The sequence below is a fragment of the Molothrus aeneus genome, chromosome 24, assembly GCF_037042795.1.
Source record: "Molothrus aeneus isolate 106 chromosome 24, BPBGC_Maene_1.0, whole genome shotgun sequence".
Classification (NCBI taxonomy): Eukaryota; Metazoa; Chordata; class Aves; order Passeriformes; family Icteridae; genus Molothrus; species Molothrus aeneus.
The window spans coordinates 6617268-6642433 of record NC_089669.1 but is presented as its reverse complement, the minus strand read 5'-3'; the positions used below and the strand labels follow the sequence as shown (position 1 = coordinate 6642433).

Here is a 25166-nt window from a genome sequence, read left to right as displayed (position 1 = left end):
TTACGAGAGGGGCAATTCATAGATCTTCATTACTAGGGGGGATCTCCTCAGGGATCCCCTTTACTGGGGGGAATCTCCTGAAGTGCTCTTGTTACTGATAAGACTATGGGGGGAGGGAGAAACCCTCAGGGACCTTCAGCACTGGGAGAGGGGGAATCCCCTCAGGGGTCCCCGTTCCTGGGAGCGCTGCGGGAGGGGTCCCCTCAGCACGGGGAGGACTGGCGGGTTATGTCACAGCCCCAGTGATGTCAGAGCGGCGCGCGGTGTCGCGGCGGTGACGCGGCGCGGGGCGGGCGCTCTGGCGCTGTCCCCGCGGGGCCCGGCCGGACATGGCCCCGCGCGGCCGCCCCGCCGCCGCCGCCATGCCCCGCAGGGGCGCCCGCAAACGCCTCAAGTTTCGCGCCGACGACGTGTGCTCCGAGCGGGGTGAGAGCCGGGCCGGGCCGGGTCGGGCCAGCGGAGCCGGGCCTGGGCCGCGGTTGAGGGGGCCGAGGCTGATGAGGGGAGCGGCGCCAGATGAGGGGAGCGGGGACTGTGAGGGAAGGCGGGCCTGAGGTGAGCCGGGCCGAGCTCTGCTGGTGCACGCCGGAGAGGAGGCCTGGGCCCGCATTAGGGCCCGAGGGAGGAGATAGTTAAAGGGCCTGAGCTTGGCCTGGGTGAGAGGGATGAGGGGAAGGAGGAAGATCCAGTCTCACCTAGGAGTGAGCTGAGCCCTCTCGGGTTTGTGCAGGCAGAGAGCTGCGTCCAGGAGGGATTCCCCAGCGGGGTTCTGGACGGATGTGTGGCAATAAGACCTCTTTGCCTGTGGAGGAGGAGCCTGAGACCAGAGGATCATCCAGGCTCGAGTTGGGCTGTGTGAGGGAGAATGGGATTATCACTGGCTGAGGTGGTGGGAGAAGGCGAATTGCGCTGGGCTGGGCGGGGGCGTGGGTCCCCTAAGCCTGGTAGACCGATGGTCTGGAGTAGAGACTTTCTGGGGACTCCTGGCCTGCACATCTTTGCTGAGGCTCATTTTCCTGCTTGTGCATCTCCTCCTCGAGCCTCTACTCCTGTGGGGACTGTTCCCTTTAGTCATCGTGACTCTTAGCCCTTTTGTCCTCTCCCCATAATCCCTAATCACTCTGACCCCTGTTTCCCCCTCTCTGCAGTGACGGTGGCAGATTATGCCAACTCAGACCCAGCTGTCGTGAAGTCTGGGCGGGTGAAGAAGGCTGTGGCCAACGCAGTGCAGCAGGAGGGTGAGTCTGCCCTGGGGCCCAGCCTTCCCCACACTGCCTTCAGGTTTTGCTCTGCATGACATGGGAAACTCTTCTTCCTTAAACTGAGAAAATTTGTTGTCCTTTAGTGCTGAAAATGAGCGTGTGCTACTCTGTAGACAACCAGATGTTAAGGACTTAGGAGGTTCTGCAGAAAGCCTGCTGCAAGAATTGCTGAGTCTTTGTTAGTGCCTGAAATGGAAAGGCTCGGGTGTCATCTCCTGCTTGAAGCAGAAAATAACATTATAAAAGTCTTTATTACCGCATATAAAACTGTAGATAACTTTATTAGCGGGTAAAGTTCTTTGCTGGGGGAGTAAGGTTGTGATAGATCTGTCAAACATGTGTTGTGAGGAGGTCTTGAGAGGCTGTTGCTGTTTTTTTGGCAAACTTTGCAAAGGAGGAGTTTTCCTGGAAAGGTAGTGCAGTATTTTGTTATCTGCTTCCTCCTTGTCTGGGAGCTTTCTGAGCTAACACACCCCACTTGCTTGAGAAATGGTGAGGTTTTGGCCTTTTAAATGTAGCTGTCACATGTGTTGGAGATGGATGTTGTGTTGACAGTGGTGACTGAACTTTACATAAAGGAAAACTCTTGGTTTGCTTCTGAAATCTTGCACTGTTGGAGGCAGTATGCACTTGGCATCAGTGCCTGTCAGGGGCAGTGGTGCTCCTGAACATTCTCTTCAGCTGCTGCTTCTCAAGCTTTTAGGATCAGGGCACCTCCCTCTTTTGTGGCCTCCTTTGTTTGGGGCTTCCCTCCTCCCAGTCCCTCTCCTGTTAACCCATCTGTGTTCTGTCTCCTTGAGGCAAAGTCCAGCACTTCAGCATCATGCCGGCAAACTGCTGGTGTTCTCTTCTCCCTGCGCCCAGCATCATCTGCTTCATCCAGTTTATCGCCTTCCCTGCTGTGTTTCTGGCTCACCTCCACCTCATCCTGGTGCCTCCGGGTCACAGCAGTTCCATGCCCACCCCTTTCCCAGGTCTTTGCAGTGCAGTCTCAGGGGTTTCCCCTCCAGATTCAGGGATTCTCGGGATCTCTCCTCCCCCGCCCCGGGGCTGTGCTCCAGCCTTATCTGGCCTAGCCATGACCGTGCTGCAGCCTTATCTGGCCCAGCCTTATCTGTGTGTCTCGGGGTGCCACGCAGTGGGGACAGGAGCTCCAACCTTTGGCCTTGCTGCCCTCCGGAGACTGGGCTCCGAGTAAAGCCCGTGCTGGGCGTGGCTGCAGCGGGCAGGGCACCTCCCCCAGCGAGCATCCCGAGGGAGCTTCACCCACGGGGGAGCTGCGGCCAGGAGGAATTTATCTGGGCTTCCTTCTTAACGCCCAGGATGGGAGGATTGCAACAGTGAGGTGAAGAGAGGGTGCCTCTGCAGGGTTGCAGTGCAGCCATTCACTGCTCGGTGGACTCGTGCTGGTGACTCAGAGGTTGACTTTTCCTTAGCAAAGTGGGGTGGACTCTTCTTCTAAACCCCACTCTGAGTCCCTGTCAGTTTTGTCCTCTCTTGCTTGGCTGTGTTTGATGTCCTAACTCACTGTCATTTGTGTTGCCACCTGTTCCACTCTCTTTTTACCTATGAAAAGTCATGTAGAGAGGGCAGGGGGAAAACAACTGCCATGAATACATCCAGGTGCCTCCAGTTTACAGAACAAACTGTGCAAAGTGAGGTAGAACTGGTTTAGCAAAGCACTGAGGTGTGTCTAGTCAGTGGGTACAATCAAGCCCTGTCTAAAGACTGTCTTTCCATCTGCTGTCTTTTCATTTTAAAACCTTGTTTGGTAGTTAGAAATGAGAATATTTTTCACCTGAGTTTATGTTTGGTTTCTTGCTGTTGTTGTTTGTTTTTCTGCTATTCTGTCTCTGTGATTAAAAAGCACATTTTGCTCTTCAGTAGCTGGAACTGGGATGTATAAAACCTTCCTGGGCCTCAGGTTGTGCTGAGTAGAAAAGCTTGAACACTGTAAGCCTCCTCTGACCTCACTGGTCATGTTCTATTCTTCAACCAGTTTGTTGGGTTGAAATTCAGCTCTCGAATGAGTTTCACAGCCTGTTAGCCTTTGTGCTGCTGTGGCAGTGCTGGTCTCTGTGGCAGTGCCTCATACAGCTGAAATGCAGGACCACACCTTTCTTTTTCCAAGACTGTCATTACTGACTCTCATGTGTATTTTTCTGCCCTAATGAGCCCTCAGTTTACAGATCAAGTTTTAAAAATAATATTTCTGAACAGGGATATGTCTAAACATGTCCCCAGATACAGGAAAAAGCCAGCCCCAAGCTCCAGCTGACTCAACTGGCTGTTTTCCTCACTAGGCCAGGGCCTTCCCCTTCACTAAATTCCAGGGTAAGGGAACTCGTGTGCACTTGACACTGAGTTCCAGCCCCAGTGGATTGTGTGATCAGCCACAGGAAGGTTGTCCTGCTGCAAAGGGAGTGAGTCTTCTCCATGTTCATAAAACAGTTCCAGAGCAGGTGCTGCCTCCAGGCTGAACATGGCCATGCAAGGCAACTTTGCTATTTAGGGAAACCAGTTACCCTTTATAAAGAGGCTGTTGTTTTATTTGGAGTTGTAAATAGCTTCAGCTAAACCAGTGGGATCTGCATAATGTGCTGGTAATCATCTTCATTGTTCATGACTTAAAACAAGCAGCTGAATAATTATGTTTCCCATTCACTCATCCCTGCTAATCTTTCTCTGACAAGGTAATCCTTGAGCTCAGGATTTACTTGCTTGTGTCACTCACCAGAAAGCTTTAAGGCAGTGGTTCCACTGAAGCATCTCCTGAACTTGGATCACCTTTTCCTCTCTGCTGTTGTACTTACTGTTGTTTTTCATTCCAGTAAAATCCCTGTGTGGTTTGGAAGCTTCCTGTGTCCCTACTGAGGAAGTTCTCTCTGTGTCAGGAGAGTCCTGTGACAGCAGTGATGAGATGGATACCAAGGAGAGCATCAACGGGAGAGCTGCGAGGAAAAAGAAGAGCAAAAGGCACAAAGGTGTGATCACCTGCTGTCCTGGGGCTCCGTGGGCTCCTGCTACATGTCCAGTGTGGGGGATGCTCATGCTGAGGATTTACAGGATGGTCATGGGGCTCTTGGAGCATTCTGGAATTTGTGTCTGCACAAAGAAATGCCAGGGGTTTAGTCACTTGCAAATCTTCGGGCACTTGGTCACAGGAGCTGTATTTGCACAAAGGCAGAGCCTGGGGCATGAAATCAGAGCCCAGAGAGCTCCTTGCTTTTAACAAATATCCCTCAGTCTTGGAAAACAAACACTGCTATTCCAGAGTTGTGCAACTGTGCCAGTGGATATGTTGCTTCGCTGAACATGGGGTGGTGGCAGCAGGTTTGCTTTGGGGTTGAAGTGCTGCTGTCCGTGATGCATTTGTTGGCAAAACACAAGCTCTGTTTTCAGTGTTTCCAAGGCTGTGGTTTGTTACAAATGGGTTTAAAGGGCTCCTTTTCCAGCAAGGAAGTGCATTTGATCCTACTGGCACCTTAATACATTAATTCAAGGGAGATGTATCCTTCAGCATTTGCACTTTGTGCAACCCCATAGAAATCCATTGACAATGCAGTGTAAGCATCAAACAGCTCTGCTGGACTGGGGAACCCTGCAGAAGTTTCTAGTATCAGGTTGCTTTCAGGTTGAGAAGCAAATTTTGACCAGTTTTCTTGAGCTTAATAACAATTTATGTAGCACGTGATCATCCATCCACCACAGACTGAGGGTGGACAGCACTTCCTCTGGGAAGGGAGTGAAAAGAGGTTAATCTCTTTTATTAAGGCATCCTTCAGAATCCTGGCAAAATAATATCTGAGTGGCTGGAGCTATGAATCTGGGAAGACAATATTCTGTTCTACCACAGCCTTGTCTTGTTTCTGCTACACGTTTAGGGAGGAAAAAATGGTGATAGAACAGTGATGCTTCTGGCTGCCCTCTGAGTTCAGCAGTGTGGAGTTTGATGGCTTCTTGAGCCAGAGCTGACCCAGCAAAATGGGTGTAGCAGCTCATTGTGGGTGTGCCTGCCATAAATCTGAAGTGCTGTGGGGAAGTGATCACATCCAGAGCTTTCTTTGGCAAGTATCACATGAGAATAAAGAACTGCCCTTTGTATTAACCTGCTGTCTCAGGGTTAGATCTGGCACCTCAAGTTCCCTAGCACCTCTTCTATGCCAGAGATCTCACAGCAGCTTTTCCTATTAGCAGTGTGCACAAGTTGTGTTTTCCTTTCTCTGTTCTTAACCTTCCTAGTGCTCAGTATTGTTCACCTACTCTAAAACTATTTTTTACTCCTAAAGTTGGAGCAATGTGTGTGCAAAAATATGTGGTGTAAACTACAAAACACTCCAGGAATGAAAGGAGTGTGAGCCCTCAGTTCTGGCTGAGCAGTTCTGACACCTCTAAGAGGAACAGGCCATTCTCTCCATCTGAATTGCATTAAAAGTTCTATCCAAAAAGTTTTAATGAAATAAGGAGATTTAAGAAAAGAAGCTAATTGCCAGATGCAGAACAGAATTTCCCTCCCTGACAGAGCTCCTACCAAAATATTGTGACCACTGGAACAAGGACCTGATAAGCCTGGCAGTACCAGTGATCAGGGTCTTCATGTGTGAAGCTATTTTAGTGACCTGTTGAATGTGCCCTTTTCATTAAAAATGCAGGAACTTGGCCCTCCTTTTATGTGAAGTTGCCTCTTTATTTGACATCCAATTTTTATTTCTCAACTTCAGTGTGGTATTTCATCTGTGCCAGGGTCAGGCATCAAAACAGGGTCCAGAAAGGCTTTGTGGTTTCCATCCTTGCACACAGCACTCACTTGGACAAGATGCTGAACAAAATGACCTAATTCTGTATGCTTTGAGCTGAGCTGCTAGATTAGAAACCTCCAGCGAACCCTTTCAGCCTGAATTCCTTTATGAATCTGCCACTTTGCCCATTTGTGCAGCAGGGATAGCAGTGGCAGGTGTCCAGCCCAGGGGAGGTGTCTGGCTGTGTGGACACTGATGGCAGTGGGAGCAGGGCCACTGAGGCAGTGCACACTGGGCTTGGGCTGTCTCTGGGTGGGAGTTGGTGCAGATGGGATGTCCTGCACTAATCCACCTGCGTTGCCTTTAGAAGATGCTGAAGGGGGAGGAGGAGAGGAATATCCCATCGACATCTGGCTGCTCCTGGCTTCCTACATCCGCCCTGAGGACATTGTCCGGTTCTCTCTGATCTGCAAGAAAGCCTGGACTGTCACTTGCACTGCTGCCTTTTGGACCAGGCTCTACAGAAGGTGAGACTCCAGAGGGTTTTAAAACTGGTTGTGGGAGGGTTCAGTAGAGAGCAGCTCTCTGCAGAGCTGGAAATTAGGGAATAATTCTCTGTAGGCCTGGGCCCTGTGTTTGCACATTGACATCGTGATGTGAGCCTCTCTTGTGGAATATTCTTATCCCTCAAGGACAAGCTGGGAGAGCTTGGGTTGTTCATCCTGGAGAAGAGAAGGCTTGGGGAAAACATCCCTGTGACCTTCTAATACCTTAAGGGGGCTTAAAAAGGGGGGCAGAGGGACTTTTTATATGGGTCGGTGGTGACAGAACACGGAGTAATGATTTTAAACTGGGAGCAGAGGGCAGGGTTAGATTGGATGTTAGGAAAAAATTCATAACTGTGAAGGCAGTGAGGTCCTGGCATAGATTGCCCAGAGAAACTGTGGCTGTCCCATCCCCAGTAGTGTCCAAGGCCAGGTTGGAGCACCCTGGGATAGTGGAAGGTGCCCCTGCCCATGGCAGGTGGTGGAATGAGCTGAGCTTTAAGGTCCCTTCCAACCCAAACCATTATAAGATTCTAATATCACATCTGGTTTGGGTATGGAAATGGATCTTTGTGGTGTTTTCCTGTATGTTCCCTGTAAAATCTCAGAGCTTTGTGTCCTTTTCTGCTTGCCATGGCCCAACACTTGTATATATCAACCTGTCCAAGTGTGTATGGCAGGGTCAGTGCTGAAAAGCAAACATCATTGATGGACAACTTGCCCTGCCTCAAGCTGTAATCACAGCCACCTCCCTGTAATTTGGGAATTTTGGAGCTGTACAGTGACAGAAGTAAGTGAAAGCAAGGAGGCCAAAGGGGTGGTCAACACTTGATACAAATGCTTCTGTCCCAGTACATGCCACTGGGACATTCCTTCAGGAGAGAACATTTTCTTTACACAGCTGTTGCCCAGGAGGCACAAGCAGCAGGGGCACAGAGAGTGGCTGTGGTCATCCTTGCCCCGCCCCTGGTTTTTAGTGTGACATTCCCTAGCAAAGGCTCCTTTGGAATGTGATCAAGCAACAGCCCTTGAGTGCAGGTGTTTAGGCTGCTCAGGCAGTGCTGAGAGCTGCAGTCAGCTCAGCTGGAAGTCCCTGGGAACCTACAGCAACCTGCAGCCCTTTGTGCAGCCTGCAGCTACATCCCTGGCTGGTCTCTGGGCAAACTAGAAATTATTGGGCATTGTAGTAGGATGTGTGGGCTGGAAGCCTGCCTGGTGCAGGTCAGGGCTTTGAGGCTGCCATGTGGTGTCCTGTCAGCAGCACAACCCCCTCACAGCCCTCAGGGTTGACCAGAGTCAGTCAGATGTGTGTGTGTGGCTGTGTCCTGCCCTGCCGTGCCCTGGAGCTGACCCGTTGCTGTGGGCTGTGCAGGCACTACAGCCTGGACGCGTACCTGCCCCTGCGCCTGCGGCCCGAGTCCATGGAGAAGCTGCACTGCCTGCGCGCCTGCGTCATCCGCTCCCTGTTCCACATGTACGAGCCCTTCGCCGCCCGCCTCTCCAGGAACCCCGCCATCCCAGACAGTACTCCCAGCACTTTAAAGAATTCCAGAGTAAGTGGCATCACTGAGGAGCTGTTTTCTGTTTGGCTTGGTTTTTTCTTTCTAGAAGAAAAACAGATGATATGGAGATGGTCACCAGTGAAGCTGGTGTAGGATGGTCACTAACTGGGTATTCTCAGTGGGATTTGTAAAAGTGGGCTGATTACTTGTGCGTGTAGAGTTACTCTTTGGAGTAACTTCTGCTTAAGTCCTATACTACACCATTTTAACCAGCAAAAGGGTCCTGGTATCACTGGATATCAGAACTGCCAGGGATGTTTGCAGCTTCCCTTCCTCTGATCAAGGCTCCATAGGATCAGCTTTTATATGTTTTGCTTTATTCTGACACTGCCTGCCAGAGTACATCTTCTCTCTGTAACAGGCCTCTGGAGAGCTCAGGAGTGACATTGATGCAAGGAGTTGTGTCACTCTGCTTTCCTGCAGGTCATCCATGGTCTGGTGTGTGGGTGAGGCGGGGTGGTGATGCTGGGAATGGCAGATGCATGGCAAATATGCAGAGCCAGTGTCTGCTTGGGACTGGCCTGCACTTGTGTTGGGCTGTGAAGGGCTTGTCTGTGGTGTGGGCAGGTAATTCCCTGTGCTATCCCAGCTTGGAGCACTTACATATTATTCCTCTTTAATTGCTGTTGACCATTAACTCTGAAATGCCTTTGTGTCTCTTGTTTGGTTTTAACTTGCAACTGGCTGATAATCTGTGAGCAGCTTAAACAATGATGTGAATTCTCCACCCTCCAAATCCTAGATCAAAAGAGGTTTCTGGAGCCAAACTGAAGTGGGTTTCATTTAGGAGTTGTTCTTTCTTTTCTATTCAAAAGAGAGGAACCTCATCTATCTGTACATGACATCCCACCTTTCTTCCTTCCTCTCCCTGTCACAGGCTGTCCTAGGCTCGGGGAGCATCCAGCAGCACACAGGAGGTGGTGCTGCAGCACAGGGAAAAGCACGTGGCTCTGTGTGCGGTCTTATCTCTGCATCCAGAGCTCCTTGTTCTCTTCCTGAGTCCCCAGGCTGGGGATCTTCATTCTTGCCAACTGAAAAAAACAAGACACTTTGAGGAAATTCCAGTAGTCCTGAGCCCAAGCTCCCACTGCTCATGGCTGTAGGAGCTGGAGCCCCGAGGCGGTGCTGGCAGGGTTGACATTTCAGGAGGATTCCTGATGACATCATAACGGCTTTGGTGCCCACTGCTAGTGCTTCTCCTGTACTAACAGTTGGAGGAGGATCGTTTAAGTGCAGTCTTTCATTGTTCAGCTTTTAAAAAAGGAAATTAAATGGGGACAAGACTTTGTCAGAGCAGTAGAGGTCTGACCTAACCCCTTGCAGCATGAAAGAGCCACCCTGAGTCTGGTCTTGCTGTACTACTGCACTGCAGGACTCTGAGCTCCACTTGTGTGACTGTGCACACAAATCCCTCAGCACAGAGGGTTTGGAGGAGGACCTGGCACTGCCTCCCCACGTTCTGGCTTTCCTGGGCTTTGGTTGTACCTTTGTGGGTTGCTGACACTAACGGCAATGCCTACCTAAAGTGCATGTGGCTAGAGGAGAGCCCAGCCCCAAGTGTGATCCAACCTAGCTTTTCCTCTTTAATTTCCTTTTTTCTTTCCCTAGCCTAGCTTGTGTGGGACACTGGAGCCGTTATGGTGTCAGCAGAGGTGTTTGCCCTTTAAAGACACCCCATTATTTTGGGCGGAGCGGCCCCGCACGGCGCGTCTGAAGGGCAGGACGGCTGACCCGAGGACGACATCCTCTGCCCCTTAGGAGGTACTGACCTTTTGTGCTTCACTACTTGCCATGACCAAACAGGTTGCTAGACCAGGCTGCCTCTGTAGGTGAACTACAAATGCCACTGGTGGAGTTAAACTCAGCAGCATCTGCTGTTCATCTGAGTTAAAAGATCTGGAGAGTGTTTTTATTGGAAAAATACTTGAGGGCTGCTTCCTCCCAGGTGGAGGTTATTCTGTGCACGTTTCTGAGCTTTACTCCACAGAGCTTTGTTGTTCACTTCATGAGGATTGTGGAGAAAAAAGGTCTTTTAAGGACTTGTTTATGAACGTGACTCAGAGTTGAAGTAGAGGGTCTTGTATCCCCCTTGGTCTCTTCAGAGCCCCTGTGGTGGAGGCTGGCTCTGGCTTCGTTTTATTAGGATCACTCCATCCTGGAATGAAGTTAAATGTGTGCTTTGCCCTGCAACCCAGTCAGGCCTTCTCTCTTCAGGAGAGACTGTGTATGGATCACAGGGAGTTCTCTTTACCCACATTATTCCTCCTTTACCTGCTGACACTGATGAAAGATAAGACCAGCTGTGGTGGGCTGGCATCTGTGGTGTGGAAAAGCTTTGTGGGATGGCTGGACTGATTTGCCAGGTTCTTTCCTTGGCTGTTGAAGGCTGGTTGCTTGTACTGTGACTGGTAGGCAGGGATTTCCCTCCTACAGTTTTCCTGAGTCTCCTGCTCTAGAACAAGCTCCTGGGCTGGAGCCTGTGGCCCACACAGTGATAACCAAGTGAAATTGGAGCAGTCCTGATGTATGTCTGCATGAGAGGGCAATGCTGGTGACTGTTGAGGCTGGTTGAGGCTGGTTTCTCATTTTCTTTTGAAAAGAGACAGAAGGTCAGACTGTGCTGTCCTGGCAGTGGTTTTGGACTCGAAATGATGACAGTCAGTGCTGGTAATGGCAAGGTCAAGGTCTCCATTTGACACCACAATGGCTTAGGAACTTCTTCATCCATCACCTCATAGCTCATGTGGTGGTCTTTGTATTTCCCTCTGGATCCTTTCCTTCTCAATCCTTATTCTGTTCTCTGTTGTTCCTCGCTTTAACCTTGTTTGGAACCCAGTTTAATGGGAGTTGCTTGTGGGTAGAGGGAATGGGTGAACCTGTACCACTCACACCTGCCCTAGGAAAGGGGCAAATGGCACATCAGGATTTTGCTGTTTGGCACATCAGTGACTACATGTTGCATGAGGAGTTGGCCAGCTTGAAACTGGGAGATCTACACTGCTGAGAGGGTTCTTTGAACATAATCAATTTGAATAAGTGGCTCCTAATTGCTCCTATGTAATTGTGTTTTCAATTGGAAGCCTTTATTATCTGTTAAAAGTTATTTAAAGTGGTGTTTCTAAGGGTTTCATAATTTTGTGTTTCTTTTTTCCACCTCAGTGTCTGCTTTTCTGGTGCAAAAAGATTGTAGGGAACAGACAAGAAGCAATGTGGGAATTCAACTTCAAGTTCAAAAAGCAGGTATGAAAGAACCAGATCAGCTGTGACTTTTGTTTGAAGTAGAAATTATTTTTCTGGGGAGTAGAAGGGAAGTGGATACTTTTTGTCCATTCAGAGAATAAATGCAAACAGATTTCCATGGTAAACTAAAGCACGTTGTAGAACTACACTCAGTTTTCAGTCTGTGTTACCAAGACATTTAGAATTCCACATTTTTATTTCCTCCTTCAGTATCCTTTCCCTGCTATAAGATGTGGATCATCACTACTGATTGTTACCAAAAACCAGACTGTCTGACTGTAGTGGTCAAAATGTTGACCAAAATCTGAAACTTTTTGTTATGCCATTGCCAAGATTTCTCAGAGAAGTGAAGACAGCCAGCACTGCCAGGGAAAGCCTCCAGTAGTGGGTGTTGGGAGAAGCCAGTAATTTCAGGCAACCTTGGGAATTGTGCAGCTTTCCCCTCTAAAGAAATGGGTCTGAAAATTGTCCATCCAGAGTGATGGCATTTTATTGTTATTGTGACACTTTGCCCAAATACCTGGGGAGGAGGAGAGACCCTGCCAAGCGACACTGGGGAGGAGCAGCCAAGCCCAGCAGAGGTTCCTGCTTTGCTAAGTTGGCCTCTCTTTCTTTCAAGTCTCCCAGATTGAAGAGCAAGTGTTGCAAAGGTCTCCAGCCCCCAATCCAGTATGAGGAAGTGCACACAAACCCAGATCAGGATTGCTGCCTGCTGCAGATCACCACCTTCAACTTCATCTTCGTGCCAATCGTCATGGGCATGACCTTCACCTTGGTGAGTGGGAGAAAGCTGCCAGGCTTTGCAGATGAGGTTCCTGTAAGGACATGAGAGGGCACCTGGAATCTCCTGTGTTGGAAGGGACCCACAGGGTCCCCTATTCCTGGCCCTGCACAGGACAACCCCAAGAATCCCACCCAGTACCTATTTTGGGCTGTATAAATCCTAGTGTTCTATCAGCAGACCATTTCTGGGAATCATACGGTTAATGAAGAGAGGAAGTGCTCAGAATTTCAGTTTAACTTCTCCATTTCCCCTGTTTGGTGCAGTGAATAGAGAGGATGTAGAGAATGTGCCAGGAGCTGTGGTTAGGCAGTGTCTGGCTGCAGGTCAGTTACCAGAACTGCAGCAGATTCAGGAGACAGGGAGGAGTAGAAGTGGAGGTGTGCCCCTCACAGGAATATCTCTTTATGGCAGTAAATTCTGAGAGGAAAATCCCACATGAGCAAACTCTTTGATTGTGTGTTTGGTCCCTGATTGGGATTCAGGGTTTCAGAAGTGGCCAGTGCTCAGGAGAGGTTCAGTCTGGCCTCACTTAGGAGTTGGGCAGTGAGTTCCAGACTTCTCCTGACAGCCATGTGTTTCCAGGTTCACTTAGAATCAGAGTCATAAAATTACTTAGATTAGAAAAGACCTTTAAGATCAGTCCCAGCACTGTCATGTTCACCCCTAACCCATGTCTCAAGTGCCACATCCACAGGCCTTTTGAACACTGCAAGGGATGGTGACACCACCACTGCCCAGGCAGTTCCAGTGTTCTTTTACAACCCTTCCAGTTTCCAGCATGATTATTTGGGGCTGCCAGCCAGCTAGCTGGTTTGGATGAGAATGAGAATGTGACTGTGAAACACCTTGTACCATTCAGAGGAATTTATAAAGTCTAGAAGTGTGGTGTTGAGAGCTCTCTTGTCACTGTGACTCTCTGAAGCAGCTCTGGTCTCCTCTCTTGCAGTTCTCCATCTCGGTGAGCACGGACATGCGGCACCACCGCGTGCGCCTGGTGTTCCAGGACACGCCCGTGCGCAACGGGAAGAAGCCGCGCATGGAGCAGGGGGTGCAGGTGGTACTGGACCCTGTGCACAGTGTCAGGCTCCTGGACTGGTGGCACCCACAGTACCCCTTCTCCCCAAAGGCTTAGTGCTCTCCTGAGGCTGCAGGAGCCCACAGGGGACTGAATCTGGCAGGCTGAAGAGAATTTCTAGGAACCAGGAAATCCTATTTTTATTTCTGAAATAAATTCTGCAGTCTCCTTGCAAGTGGTTGAAGCTGCTGAGCTAGTTTGTATGTATATAACTTCTGGTCAGTAATGAGCAGAGCTGAGTGTAAAGCAGAAACTATTTGTAAACACACTTTTATGTAAAATTGACATTTTATGATTTGAAAGGAGCTCCCTGGAACTGTTCATTTAAAATCCTTTTGGTGCTAATCAAAGTGGTCTTGTGTTCTGTTGTTCGGGAAAAAGTAGGAGGTTTTGCTTTCCAAGAACTTTCCTTTTTGCTTTCCAGGAACAATCAACAAACAAAATCTATGTTTGTTTTACTGCAGCAGGATTGTGTTCATGCACAGTGTGATATTTCAGTGTCTGAGAAGCAGTGAGCAAGATAGCAGTGATCAACAATAGTCTTAATTCCCAGCCCAGCAGATACCAGTTTAAGGAAAGAAAAAGGTGTAAATGATCAAACAAAGGAATTACTTGAAAGAGGAGTTGTAAGGCAAAAGTATGTAAAGGTACTTAAGTTCTCACACTGGTGTTTTTCTTTGAAAAGAAGATCTAAACTTTTAAAACCAGAAGGTGCTTTTCAGAGAACATAAACAGGGAGGGAGAGGAGGGGACAAACTAAAATAACTGAAGCAGTGATGAAGTGATGAAGGACTCAACTCTGTCTTTTCAAAGAGCAGTGCGGAAATCGTTTCTGTTGAAAGCCCCCAAGCAACCACTGATCTGGCTTTTGACTAAGTAAATTGATTTCTGTGAGGAAGAAGCAATCATGAAACTTCCTGTGGCTCTGGGCTGACTGAGAAGTGAAAGGTGCAGGGGCTGGGCCTGTCAGAAGTGTGGTCTGACCAGAAGGAACCTGGCTGGAGGTTTAATTGAACACATGGCTTCCTGGGGAGGTGCAGAGGAGGTGCTACAGGGCAGGGGAACAGCTGTGCAGATACAGACCCTGGACTGAGCTTTGCTGCTTATCAGATATCAGCTCCTCAGTCCTACTGCAGACATCTGGTCCCTAGCAGGAGGAACAGTACTTGTCCATGTAGAATGTTCAGTGAAGCTCCTGAAGGAGAGGGAGTTCTGCCATCTCGGTTTGGACTCGGTGGTCTTTGAGCCCTTCCAGCTCAGAATATCCAGTGGTTCTGTGACCCCACATGACCCTGGTATAGCTGCCCAGAAGGAGTTTCTTGCCACTCTGTAAATCACCACTAAGGACATCTGCCCCGACCTTGGATCTCTGCTGTGTGGGAACTCAGCACATCCCTCTGGATGTCCAGAGTTGGAGACTCTTCAAGTTGACTTCAAACACATTTGGGACAGCTTCTGCCTCACAGTTCCCCTTTCCACCACTGCTGAACTGTTGATGCCACAGGTAAGTTTTGAAGTTAAGTTGGTTTATTAGAGATAAAAGGCAAGAAAAATGTGCTGTCCCTGTGCACCTGGGGCTGCCATGACAGCAGAGCCTGGGCTGTGTCGTGGTTGTGCAGGAGAGGCAGGACAGGGTCGGGGCTGGAGCTGTGTCTAAGGGCTGCAGGGGCTCTGTCCCCAAGGAAGCTGCTCCAGGGCAGTAGGGGACAACAGTCTGCCTTTTGCTGTGGGGTTAAACACCACTGAACGCGGGGACAGGTCGCGAGCTCAGGCAGTGAAACGTGGTCAGGCTGCACTTTGTGGTTGTCTTGGAGGGAGGTGGCTGCTTACTCAGAGCCTGGTTCTGGCTGTGCTTCAGGCTGTTTCCTGCTACGTTCCCTGAAAACTCCCTCGTGATGATGCCATGGCCATGTGCCTGGTGATTGCTATTGATGCAGGGTCTGGAGGGTGGGAGCAGAGTTGGTTCCTGGCTCAGGCTGATGGCAGGAGCACGGAGCAGGCTGGTGTCTGTGGGGGGCTGTGCCCTTACCTGTGGGGGGCTGCTCGGGCTGAGTGGTGCTGGGAGCGGCAGCCTGGGCCCTGCTCTGGCTCCTGTGCAGAGCTACAGAACAGCTCCTAGGGCTCTGTGTTCCTGCCATCTGGCAGAGCAGGAACACCTTCTGATCAGGCATATGGCAAATCCGGGGGGCAAAGGTGCTTGGCAGCTCCAGAATTCCCTGGCTGATCCTGGGCAGTGCAGCCAGAGCGGGCGGCGCAGGCTGTGACAGCAGGAAGCAGGTGAATGGGATGTTTCCTGCTACCAACAGACTTGCTGGATTCAAATATGGATATTTAGATACAGATGCCCCTAAGCCAGAGGTGCCCCTCCCAGGCCAGGCTTTTGGTAGGCTGAAAAGTATAAAATGTACAAGAACAATTCTCAGTCTTTCCCTTTACAAAGCTCCTGGTGATCTGGTGCTGGAGCTGTGCTGATCAGCAGTGCTGGCAGGGATTGGCAACCTGTTCTGATCCACGTTGGGAGGATGGGGAGTGGCAGGGGTGCTGTGGAAGGGGGATTCTGCCTCTGTGTAGAGCTGCCAGGTACAGGTGTTCCCCTTGGTCCCTACCCAGAGCATCAGATCCTGAATCCTGGGCTGAGGTTTGCTCAGTGAGGAAGTGACACCAAAGCTCAGCCCCGAGCAGGGGATTTCCACCCTGGCCCCTGAGCCCAGCCTCTCTTGAAGCTTCATTGCCAGGAAAGTCCTCTTCAGTGTCCTCCAGGATGGGATGCAGTGAGTCCACAGGCAGGAGTGGCTGTGGTTTGGTGTCACCCATTTCTGTAGGACACAGCTCAGAGGGGTCCTCAGGGATGTGGAAATGGAGCCCCAGATCAGCATCATGGTGGCTCTCCCTGTGCTCTCCCTGCTGTGTGAGGCCCCATTCTACCTTTGCTTTGTCCTGCTCCTGAATAATGCAAGGGCTGTAAACAGATCCTGCCTGGCTCTCTGGTTTCCTAGGGGAGACAGGAGGACTTGGCCACCATCCTCACCCTGCCCCTGTCCTTGTCAGGATCCGGTGTCCAACAGGAGCTGAGCTCGGTAAGGCGAGGCCTGGGGCCTTGGGAAGGGGCTAGGCCCTGCTTTGGATTCCCTTGTGCCTGTCCCATCCCGGTCCCTCTGCTCTGGCCTCAACTGGGAGAACTGGTCCTCCCTGGCCCTCTGAGCTGGGTGTGCCTGTGCAGCCACAGGGCCCTCTCAGAGCAGCCTTTGCACCTGAGGCTTCTCTTTCTTCTTCAGCTTATTCTAAAGCAAGCAAAAATGTGCCTTTTAGCCTCATTTCAGCCACCTCCCTGTTCCCCCATGTCAAACATTTTGGTGAGCAGAGCATGTTTGGGTTTGGGGCCAGAGGGAGGTTTGAGAGCAGCCTTTGGTGCCAGGCTTTGGTTGGTTCCTGGGCACTAGGGCTATGCTGTGGCCCTCACAGGGTGGCAGGTGGAGGGACCCTTTTTCACCACCCAAAAACCATTTGGGACTTGCTCCATAGCACAAAGGGGAGGACTGGATGAACTGGCCAAGGCTGGGCTTGTGGGACTTGCTTTGAGGGCAAGAGGACCCAGGATGTTTGTCTGGGCACCAGGAGCTGTTTCCTAGCTGGATTCCCTTCCTGCTCCAGGCCTGCTCGTGGATGTCCCCGGGGAGGGTCAAATCCTGCCCTAGCACTGCACCCTGAAGCAGCCTGTGAGGACTAACGGGGAATTTGGTGGTTCTCCGGCTCCCCTTGGCAGTGCTGGCTGTTCTATTGGCAGGGCTCTGCACACCAAGCATTGGGGACCCAGGGCTGTGCTGGGTGTCACAGCCCTCCCCCTCTTCCTTTCTGCGGGGACAGGAAGCACCAGATTTCCTTCCTGTGCAGGGGTGGGGGTCAGCGGCAGCTGTGGTGAGAAAAGCCCTCCCCCTCCTGCAGCTGCTGCAAGCCCCACAGTCCTTCCCACCCTGGGCCACTGAGCAGCAAAGTTCTGCTGGGCTGCACCATCCCAGCTGCCTTGGCCCTCCTGGAGTCCTCCAGCCCCTGCCCAGGTGGGAATCCCAGACTGCCCTTGCTCCAGAGCAGGTGGGGTGTCCCCACTGAGCCCCTGGGACCCCACTGGGACAGAGCCACTGCCACTCCACCAGAGGAATGTAAGGATTTAAACCCAAATGATGGAGGAAAAGCGAAAACCAGCGGATCCGGGAGCCCGGGGACGTCTCTTCCGCCTTCCCAGCACCATCACCTGCTTCCTGCTCTACCTTCTCTCTCTCACAGAGGAGTTCCAAGCTCCATGTGCTCCCACGGGAGCAGCTGGGGCTGGAAGTTGTCATGGGGAATTTGTAGAAGATGGAGCCTGGCAAGAGATGTGAGGTCTCCTCCCTGAAGGTAGGAGAGGCCCAGGCCAGCAAGGAGAGAAGGGAAGTGGGATCCACACTTTGTGTGAATAAATAGGGGGAAGGGAAGGGAAGGGAAGGGAAGGGAAGGGAAGGGAAGGGAAGGGAAGGGAAGGGAAGGGAAGGGAAGGGAAGGGAAGGGAAGGGAAGGGAAGGGAAGGGAAGGGAAGGGAAGGGAAGGGAAGGGAAGGGGTTTCCTCTCCATGGGGCTGCTGTGGGAAGGAGCTGATCTGGTTGGGAGCTGGGGACAAGCGATGCCATTGATGACTTGTGGATGCTCCAGAGCCATGTTCCTGCTCTGGGTCTAGAGGAGGGAAGCAGTGGGAGAAAAAGCTTGGAGGGTGGAGGAGTTGGCAACAAACCGGGCCCTGGAAGGGCCCTATGTGGCCCACATTGGTTCACTGAGATGAAGGGGCTTCAGAAGGGGCTTCATTCCCAGCCCAGCTGTGATGCCCAATGCTCCAGTGAGGAGCTGCAGTGTGTGGGGAAGCTGTGGTGTCCTGGGGCTACATCCCGGGTGGGATTCAGGTTCTGCCCTGCCCCAGGGTGCCAGGCATGCAGTTCTGGCTCTGCAGCCCCAGAGGTTTTTGCCACCTCAGCACAAGAGCTGGAAAAGAAATGGGCAAAAAGCTCTGCCAGCTCCGTGTCACCAGCTCCTGGCTCGGTGAAGTGTCAGGTTCGTGCCAGAGTTTGGGACGCTGCGGCTTGGCAAGAGCCCCCAGCGGGGGTTGCTGCTGCCCGGGGGACTGGAGCTGCCTGCGAGGATGGAGTCGGTGGGGCACAGCTGATGCCATCCTGGGCTGCCGGTCGGTGGGGCTGTCGCAGGTCCCACGGCGGGCTGGGGGCCCTGGCCCGTCCCACGTGGGTCCCCGCCGACCTGGCCGCTTCTCCGAAGCTCCTGGGACTGAGGGCGCCGGCGGACGCTCCTCCTCTGCGGGAGGCAGGCAAGGACTCGGGGTGGGGCTTTGCCGAGCGAGAATCCTGAGTCCGGCCAGCCCGGGGAAGTTGCCAGGACCGAGCACCCCGGAGAGGCGAGGCTGCCGCCCACCCGTGAGTCTCTGCCCTCGGCGGGTGCGTGCAGAGCGGGGCTGGCCAGGAGCCATCTCCTGCTGCCGTGGGAGCGGGTGTGAGGGCAGGGGGCTGGGCTGGGGACAGGATCGGTGTAAGAGTCCCTCCCTGCAGGGACCTCCCTGTGCTGTGGGACACCTGAGCTGACTGAAAGCTTTGTCCTCCGGAGCCGTGTGCTGCTAGAACAGGGCATTTCCCCCCCTTTGTCCCCGTGGGACAACCCGTGGAGCAGAGACACTCAGGTACAGTGGGGCCAGAGCCTGGCCTGACTCCCAGGGGGCCCAGGAGCCCCCATCCCCCACAGCCCCGAATGGCCACAATTTGCCCATGGGGGACGTTGTGCTGCCACAATTTGCAGTGTCCCCCACCCATTTCTGGTGCTGGGTTCCATCCCAGCCCTTTCCACCCCGGGGACCCTCAGGGCGGGGCACTGAGCTGTGCTGCAGGAGAGCTGGTGTTTACCCTGCTGGGTGACACAGCCTTTGTCTGTGCCTCAGTTTCCCCCAGCATGGAAAGGCACTCCTGGCAGTGGGAAGGGAGCCCTGGCTGTTCCCTTCTTGTGCAACCAGCCCTGCTCTCCCCAGTGCCGGCGGAAGCAGCTGGAACTGCCTGCACACCGGGAGCTTCCTCGGAGCCCCGTGGGACTGAGGCTGGGAATGGACTGTTCCTTCCCCTGCCCTGCACTGAGGCTGGGGAGGAGTTTGGCTACAAGCAAGTGGCTCTCAGCTCCTCCTGGCCAATGTCCCTACAGCAGGGTGGCTTTTGGGGACGTCTGCAGTGGGGTGCTGGGCTGTGGGGAAGGTGCATGAGGTGCTTGGAGCAAGTGTGGGGACAGGGATACTCTCTGGAGGCACTTTGAGCTGGAGCAGGAGGATGCTGCGCCCCTGGTTGTGCCCACTTACCTGGGCTGCTTTGTTCCTCCATGGAGGCAGGAATCCAAAGCCCAGTACAGTTAGGGAGCTAATTATGGGGCTGCACTCGTTACCTTCTGTTCTGTTCTGTGCTGGTGACCCCTGTTCCCCATGGGCTGCCTGCTCCTTGGGTGAAGCTGCTCCTGTGAGTGCTGGGAGTGCTCAGTAGCATCTTGTTTTCCATGCAGGATGGGCCGTTGGCAGCCAGACATTCCCCAGCAGCCAGGAAAACCTTTGGCCACCCAGAGTGGCCAGATGCCCAGCCTGGCATGTGGCCAGGCCTCGCCCTTGGTGACCCTTCCCAGCTCACCCCGTGGCCCTGGTTGTAGATCCCAGAGGTGCAGGCTTGGAAATCCACGTTCAGGGTGGCACCAGGGTGTGATGTCCCTGTGGCTCGGACAGATCCCTAATGCTGCTCCCCCCTGAGCTGGTGAGGTCCCCCATGTCTCCAGAGCTGTAAGGGACGGAGAGGCCACACTCTCTGCTGGGACCTGGACAGAGAGATTAAGCAGCTGCAGGAGCTGGTTGTCTCTGCTGCGGGTCAGCCCTGCCCTGCCCTGCCGAGCAGCGCGGCTCTGGCTCCGTGCTTATCTCCGAGGGAGCAGCCGTGTCCCTGGGCGGGGTCAGCGCTCCAAGGGCGAAGCGCCTGCGGATCGGATCGGGGCACCTGCGCGGCACCAGCCTCTTGGGGAGCTCACAACCCCTCCAGAGGACTCCTGGGTGCAAAAATGAGGGTTCTCCTTAAAATAAGCCCAGCACACGCTTCAGGGCAGCGGCCCCAGAGGTGCTGAGCTCCAATCTGTGGGGCCTGTGGGGGGGCTCAGGGCACAGCGGTGTTGCTCAGCTGCACAGCGGTGGTTGGGGCAGGAAAGTGTTCAGAGCGCCGTCCTAGGAAGCCCAGCCTTGGTTTGGGAAGGCTTAGGAGGGCTTTTCCTCCACGTTTGTATTCAAAGCTGCCTTGACCAAGCCAAGTCACTGTGAACAGCTTGGATGGGGCTCAGGGTGTCTACCCCATCGGGCTGGGCACTTGCCCAGCCTCAACTGCTTCTCTTCCAGGGCAGCACTGTCATATTTATAATGGAAAAAACCCAGGCAAACACAGGAGCCCTTTAGCCTCCTGCCACACCTCTGCTACAATGTACATTATCAAAGTTCACTGCCACTTGCTTGACACTGTCCCCTCAGGGACACTTTTCTTGTCCTACCAAGCAGGGGATGGGGCTGGGACAGGGCGAGCTGGTGCCTGCCTGGAGGAAGGTGGGGAGCTGCTTCTTCCTCAGTGCTGGAAGAGCAGCCTGGGCCCATTTGAGACCTGAGTGTTTCTCAGGGCTTGGTGACTGCTCCTGGGGTGTTGGTGACTGCTCCTGCGGTGTCCCCATGACCCGAAAGTTTTTTCTGAGGCTCTGTAACCTGCATTTCTTCTGCTTCCAGCTCTGGGGTGCTGCTTGGGGTGTCCCTGGGGCTGGTTTGGGGGGATTTTGTACCTGGCTGATTTTGTCCTGGTCAGGTTGGGGTTTCCCTGTCCCTGCCTGCCCAAAGGAGACAGTGCACAAGTGTCCCCTGATGCCCCATGGCTGCTCACAGGTGTGCACCTGTGTGTGCTTGGGGCAGGGGGTCAGTCCCAGGGGTGTACCCAGGTGCTGTCCCACTGTCCCATCCAGGGGGTGATGGCTTTCCCCAGGCTGTGCCCTGACATGTCCCCTCTCCCCAGGCCTCAGCCAGCAGGAGCCATGCGATGCTCCCTGAAACGCTCCCTCACAGTTCTGCTTGCTGTCTCCTTCCTCCTCCTCCTCCTCCTTCATGGGAGCAGCTGGCAGGAACAGGATCCCCTGGAGGTGAGTCCCCAACCAGAGACATCCCACTGGAGAGGCTAGTGGAGCATCCTCTATCCCTTCCTGCCCCACACGAACCCCATCCTCAGCTCTGCTCTCTTCCCTGCCCCGTGTCACCCCAACACCCCCCACCTTCTCCTCTGCCTCAGATTGCCCTGGGCAGATGGACCCCCCTGAATCCAGAAGTTGGGAGGGCAGGACAGGGGCTCCCCTTCGCTTCTGGGTCCCCCTCTTGTCATCCCCCCTTGCTTGGTGCTCTGTGGTGTGACCTGTTGCCTGTGGCTCCCATGCAGGTGCAGCTCAGGGGCCTGGCTCCCGACACGATCCTGCAGCTGCTGCAGCCGGAGAGAGCCCAGCACATCCTCAGGGACACAGCTGAGCTCTCTGCACTCCACAACATCTCCTACCAGCTCCTCGCTGGCTCCCCGGCTCCCCGAAAAAGTGAGTGGTCCTGGACCCTGTGGGTATGCACCTCTGGGTGTGCACAGCTGCACATCCCAGCACAGGCCTGCCCCCTGAGTGCTGCTGGGGCAGGGAGAGGCTGGGTCCTGCCTTTTTGGGTGGGGACCTGCCCACAACCTCCACAGCCTTCACTGCTCGCTCTGGGGATGGAGGAACTGGGGAAGCTCCACGTGCTCCACACAGGGTCCAAGTTTCTGCACCGTGGGACTGGGTGACTGCAGGTGTTTTGGGCTTCCCAGACCTCTCTTTGGGGGTTGCTGAGATCCCATCTCCCTGGGGTTGAGGTTCCAGTGGAGATGGTGAGGTGGACCACTGGGACAACCCCACAGTGTGGGAGGAGTGGGCCAAGCTCTTGGACAGGTGCACAAGAAGCAATTCCCATGCAAACTCTGTGGGAAGGAACCCAGGGCAACCTGTGAGGCTGTGCTGGAGCCAGCACAGGAATGGTGTTGTCCCAACCATCAGCAAGAGAAGCTGAATCAACGCAGCCACTGCTGAGCCATGGGGAGTACACAAGGTGCCTGATCCCAGTGTGGGTGCATCTCCATGAGGTGTGGAGTGGGGAATGCTTCCAAGATTTGCAGCCATACCAATAAGCCTTTTCTGCCCTATAGACTCTCTCTCTACACTGTTACTTGCCTAGATTTGGCTTTTTTTAAGGTGTTTTTCAGGAATATTTCTTGAGTGGAGCCCCTGCCTCCTCAGCCTGGCTCTTGCTGCCATTTGGACCAATTTTGGGCCTTTCCTGAGATGCTTAAGGCTTCAGCTTCAGGAAGGAGACAACAGCCTTAGACATGGGGTTACAAGCAGCACTGACCCTGCAGGCTGGCCATGGGAAGAGATTTTTGGAGCCCTTTCGTTAGATCTTGAAGGGAAGAGCATCACTATGGTGATCCCAGGTTAGCCCTCTGCCTGTTCATGCCTTTCCTTTGCCTTGCAGAATTCCTGGCAGTGGGAATGGCATCCGTGCAGAGGCCACGTGGTTTCTACCTCCTGGCCACACTCCAGTCCCTGTTCAGCCAGTCCACGGAGGAGGAGCTGCAGGAGATGGTGGTGGTGGTGCACCTGGCTGACACCGATCCTGGCTGGAACGTGCGCGTTGCCGCCACCATCGCCCAGAAGTTTGCTCGCCACATCCTCCTGGGCCGGCTCCTGCTCATCCACGCTCCCCCTGAGTTCTACCCCACCCTGGAAGGCCTGAAGAGGAACTTCAACGATGCAGAGGAGCGGGTGAGGTTCCGCTCCAAGCAGAATGTGGACTATGCCTTCCTGCTCGCCTTCGCCGCCAACCTCTCCTCCTACTACCTGATGATCGAGGACGACGTGTGGAGCGCCAGGTCCTTCCTGACGTCCATCCGCAGGGCACTGGCTTCCCAGGAGGGCTCAAACTGGGCCACCCTCGAATTCTCCAAGCTGGGCTACATTGGAAAGCTCTACCACTCCAGTGACCTTCCTCGCCTGGCTCGCTTCCTCCTCCTCTTCTACCAGGAAATGCCCTGTGACTGGTTGCTGGTCCACTTCCGCCAGCTGCTCACCCAGAAGGATGTGATCCGCTTCAAGCCATCCCTCTTCCAGCACATGGGCCTCTACTCCTCCTTCCAGGGCACTTTCAACCGGCTGAAGGATGAGGATTTCCAGGCCGATGCCTTGGACCTCCCGGACAACCCACCAGCATCCCTGTACACCAGCATGTCCATCTTTGAGAACTACGCGCCCCTCAAGGCCTACAGCTCAGCACAGGGGTACTTTTGGGGCAAAGACCCAGCAGCTGGCAGTACTTTTACCATCGTGTTCCAGCAGCCAGCCCGAGTCAGCCGTGTCCGGGTACGCACGGGCTCCGTGGAGCGCCCGGGCGATTTCCTGCACGCAGGGCTGCTGGAGCTGGGCCAGCGCCGCGACCGCAGCCGGGACTGCTCCTCCTACGTCCCTGTGGGCTCCTTCGAGAAGGGGACCCTGGAGCAGCAGGATCTGGAGAACGTCCTGCCTGGGCCCGTGGAGTGCGTGAGGATCCGGGTGACCCAGGACCAGAGCGAGTGGCTCATCATTGAGAGCATCGACATCTGGACCACAGCAGGCACTTGAGCACAACACCTGTGGCAGGATGTCAAAGCAGCTGGATTTGGTTCCTTTATTTTTCACATTGCCTTTTTGGATAAGAAATTAAGTTATTGGCTCTCATTGCTCCATGTCTGGAGAGATGGGAAACACTGCTGTGGGCTGTGGATGGATCTAGGAGCAGGGCCCATCAGAATGTACCTGCTGGGGGATGCCCCAATGAGCCAAGGAGGGGGAAGGCACTTGGGAATTCAGGGCTGAGCAGTAGAAAACCTTTCCTCCCGGGGAGGATGATGTACAGGACAAAGCTGATCAGCTAATTAACAAACCAAATAATTCATCAGGCAGTGGTATTTTTTTTTGGAGCCTCTCCACACCTTACCTGTTATAATTTTTCTAACTTCTTCCAAAACTCTCAATTTCTAATTCCCTCCTCTCTGATCCCATTTCCTAGCTGTTCCTGCAGGGGTCAGGGGAAAGTCTGGGGGTGCTGCTCACCAAACCCTTCACCCTGCAGGCTCAGCAGGTTCGTGGCAGCAGCAAGCTCCCACTGGTGCCCGGCCATTTCCCGGTGCCGATCGGGGGCGACGGCCACCAGATGGACCCATCGGCCCGGCCCCGGGCAGCGCCTCCCACCAGCGCTCCTTGTTCCCGCCCTCCAAGGGAAAAAGCGCAATTCCCAGAGACCTCACTTCGTGTTTTTGCTTGGTTCACACGGAGCGGGAAGGACAGGCAAGATGGGGCATCCAGAAAGGCGAGGAACGCACAGAATTGAGCACCAGGGAGCAAAGATAAGCCAAAGAAAATGTGACCTTGGTATAATGTGAAGCTCTGGGTCCTTTTTAGCCCAGTAAGGTGCTGAAGGGTAACACAAAGGATCCCAAAAGCTGCTGTTTGGGTTTGTCTGGCAAGGTCAGCTTGGAGGGCTGGATGCTCCACTAGCAGCTGTGGGCCCCAGCAGGCAGGGCAGTGACTGGCAGTAACCTCTCCTAGTTAGGCTTTTAGCAACAATTTCTCCGCTTCCTGCAAAGGAAGAATTCCAGTCTGCTCAGCATTCCCATGGGATAGCCCAGAGAACTCACTAACCTGGGCCAAGCAGAACTCTGGTCTGCCCGTGTTCCAAGCCTGGCTCTCCCAGAGCAGGACAGTCACGGTCAGCAGGGAGCAGTGCCACTCCTGCAGCACCATAACCACAGCTCTGGTTTGAGGTGGCATCAGCTCACCTGCTGGG

The 25166-nt window shown here is 53.5% G+C and overlaps 2 protein-coding genes across 5 annotated transcripts; both read left to right on the top strand.

Moving 5' to 3' along the window:
• Positions 1-308: 308 nt before the first annotated feature.
• TMEM183A (transmembrane protein 183A) lies at positions 309-13557 on the top strand. Of its 2 annotated transcripts, none has more exons than XM_066565240.1 (8): positions 309-426; positions 1149-1238; positions 4094-4246; positions 6372-6528; positions 7919-8099; positions 11268-11348; positions 11968-12123; positions 13079-13557. In XM_066565240.1, exons 1-8 carry the CDS (start codon positions 330-332, stop codon positions 13262-13264), a joined length of 1101 nt encoding a protein of 366 aa, XP_066421337.1. In that variant the 5' UTR covers positions 309-329; the 3' UTR covers positions 13265-13557. The 2 variants fall into 2 exon arrangements, with proteins under 2 accessions (XP_066421337.1, XP_066421336.1); XM_066565239.1 differs by having other exon boundaries at positions 6369-6528.
• Positions 13558-17194: 3637 nt separating this feature from the next.
• LOC136566237 (alpha-1,6-mannosyl-glycoprotein 4-beta-N-acetylglucosaminyltransferase-like) lies at positions 17195-24276 on the top strand. 3 transcript variants are annotated; one of them, XM_066565303.1, is made up of 4 exons: positions 17195-17599; positions 21298-21421; positions 21712-21859; positions 22821-24276. In XM_066565303.1, the coding sequence occupies exons 2-4, from the start codon at positions 21317-21319 to the stop codon at positions 23960-23962; spliced, it is 1395 nt and encodes a 464-aa protein (XP_066421400.1). In that variant the 5' UTR covers positions 17195-17599; positions 21298-21316; the 3' UTR covers positions 23963-24276. The 3 variants fall into 3 exon arrangements, with proteins under 3 accessions (XP_066421400.1, XP_066421402.1, XP_066421399.1); XM_066565305.1 differs by lacking the exon at positions 17195-17599 and adding an exon at positions 18612-18678; XM_066565302.1 differs by lacking the exon at positions 17195-17599 and having other exon boundaries at positions 21160-21421.
• Positions 24277-25166: the final 890 nt, after the last annotated feature.

What these genes read in the sequence shown, in the direction of transcription:
- TMEM183A (XM_066565239.1), top strand. Translation starts at nt 330, where the DNA reads ATGGCCCCGCGCGGCCGCCCCGCCGCCGCCGCCATGCCCCGCAGGGGC. An exon ending in GCACTTTAAAGAATTCCAGA is followed by an intron (nt 8,100 to 11,267) that starts GTAAGTGGCATC and finishes TTTCCACCTCAG; the next exon opens with TGTCTGCTTTTCTGGTGCAA. An exon ending in ACTTCAAGTTCAAAAAGCAG is followed by an intron (nt 11,349 to 11,967) that starts GTATGAAAGAAC and finishes CTTTCTTTCAAG; the next exon opens with TCTCCCAGATTGAAGAGCAA.
- LOC136566237 (XM_066565302.1), top strand. Translation starts at nt 21,254, where the DNA reads ATGGCTTTCCCCAGGCTGTGCCCTGACATGTCCCCTCTCCCCAGGCCT. An exon ending in AGGAACAGGATCCCCTGGAG is followed by an intron (nt 21,422 to 21,711) that starts GTGAGTCCCCAA and finishes GCTCCCATGCAG; the next exon opens with GTGCAGCTCAGGGGCCTGGC. An exon ending in CTCCCCGGCTCCCCGAAAAA is followed by an intron (nt 21,860 to 22,820) that starts GTGAGTGGTCCT and finishes TTTGCCTTGCAG; the next exon opens with AATTCCTGGCAGTGGGAATG.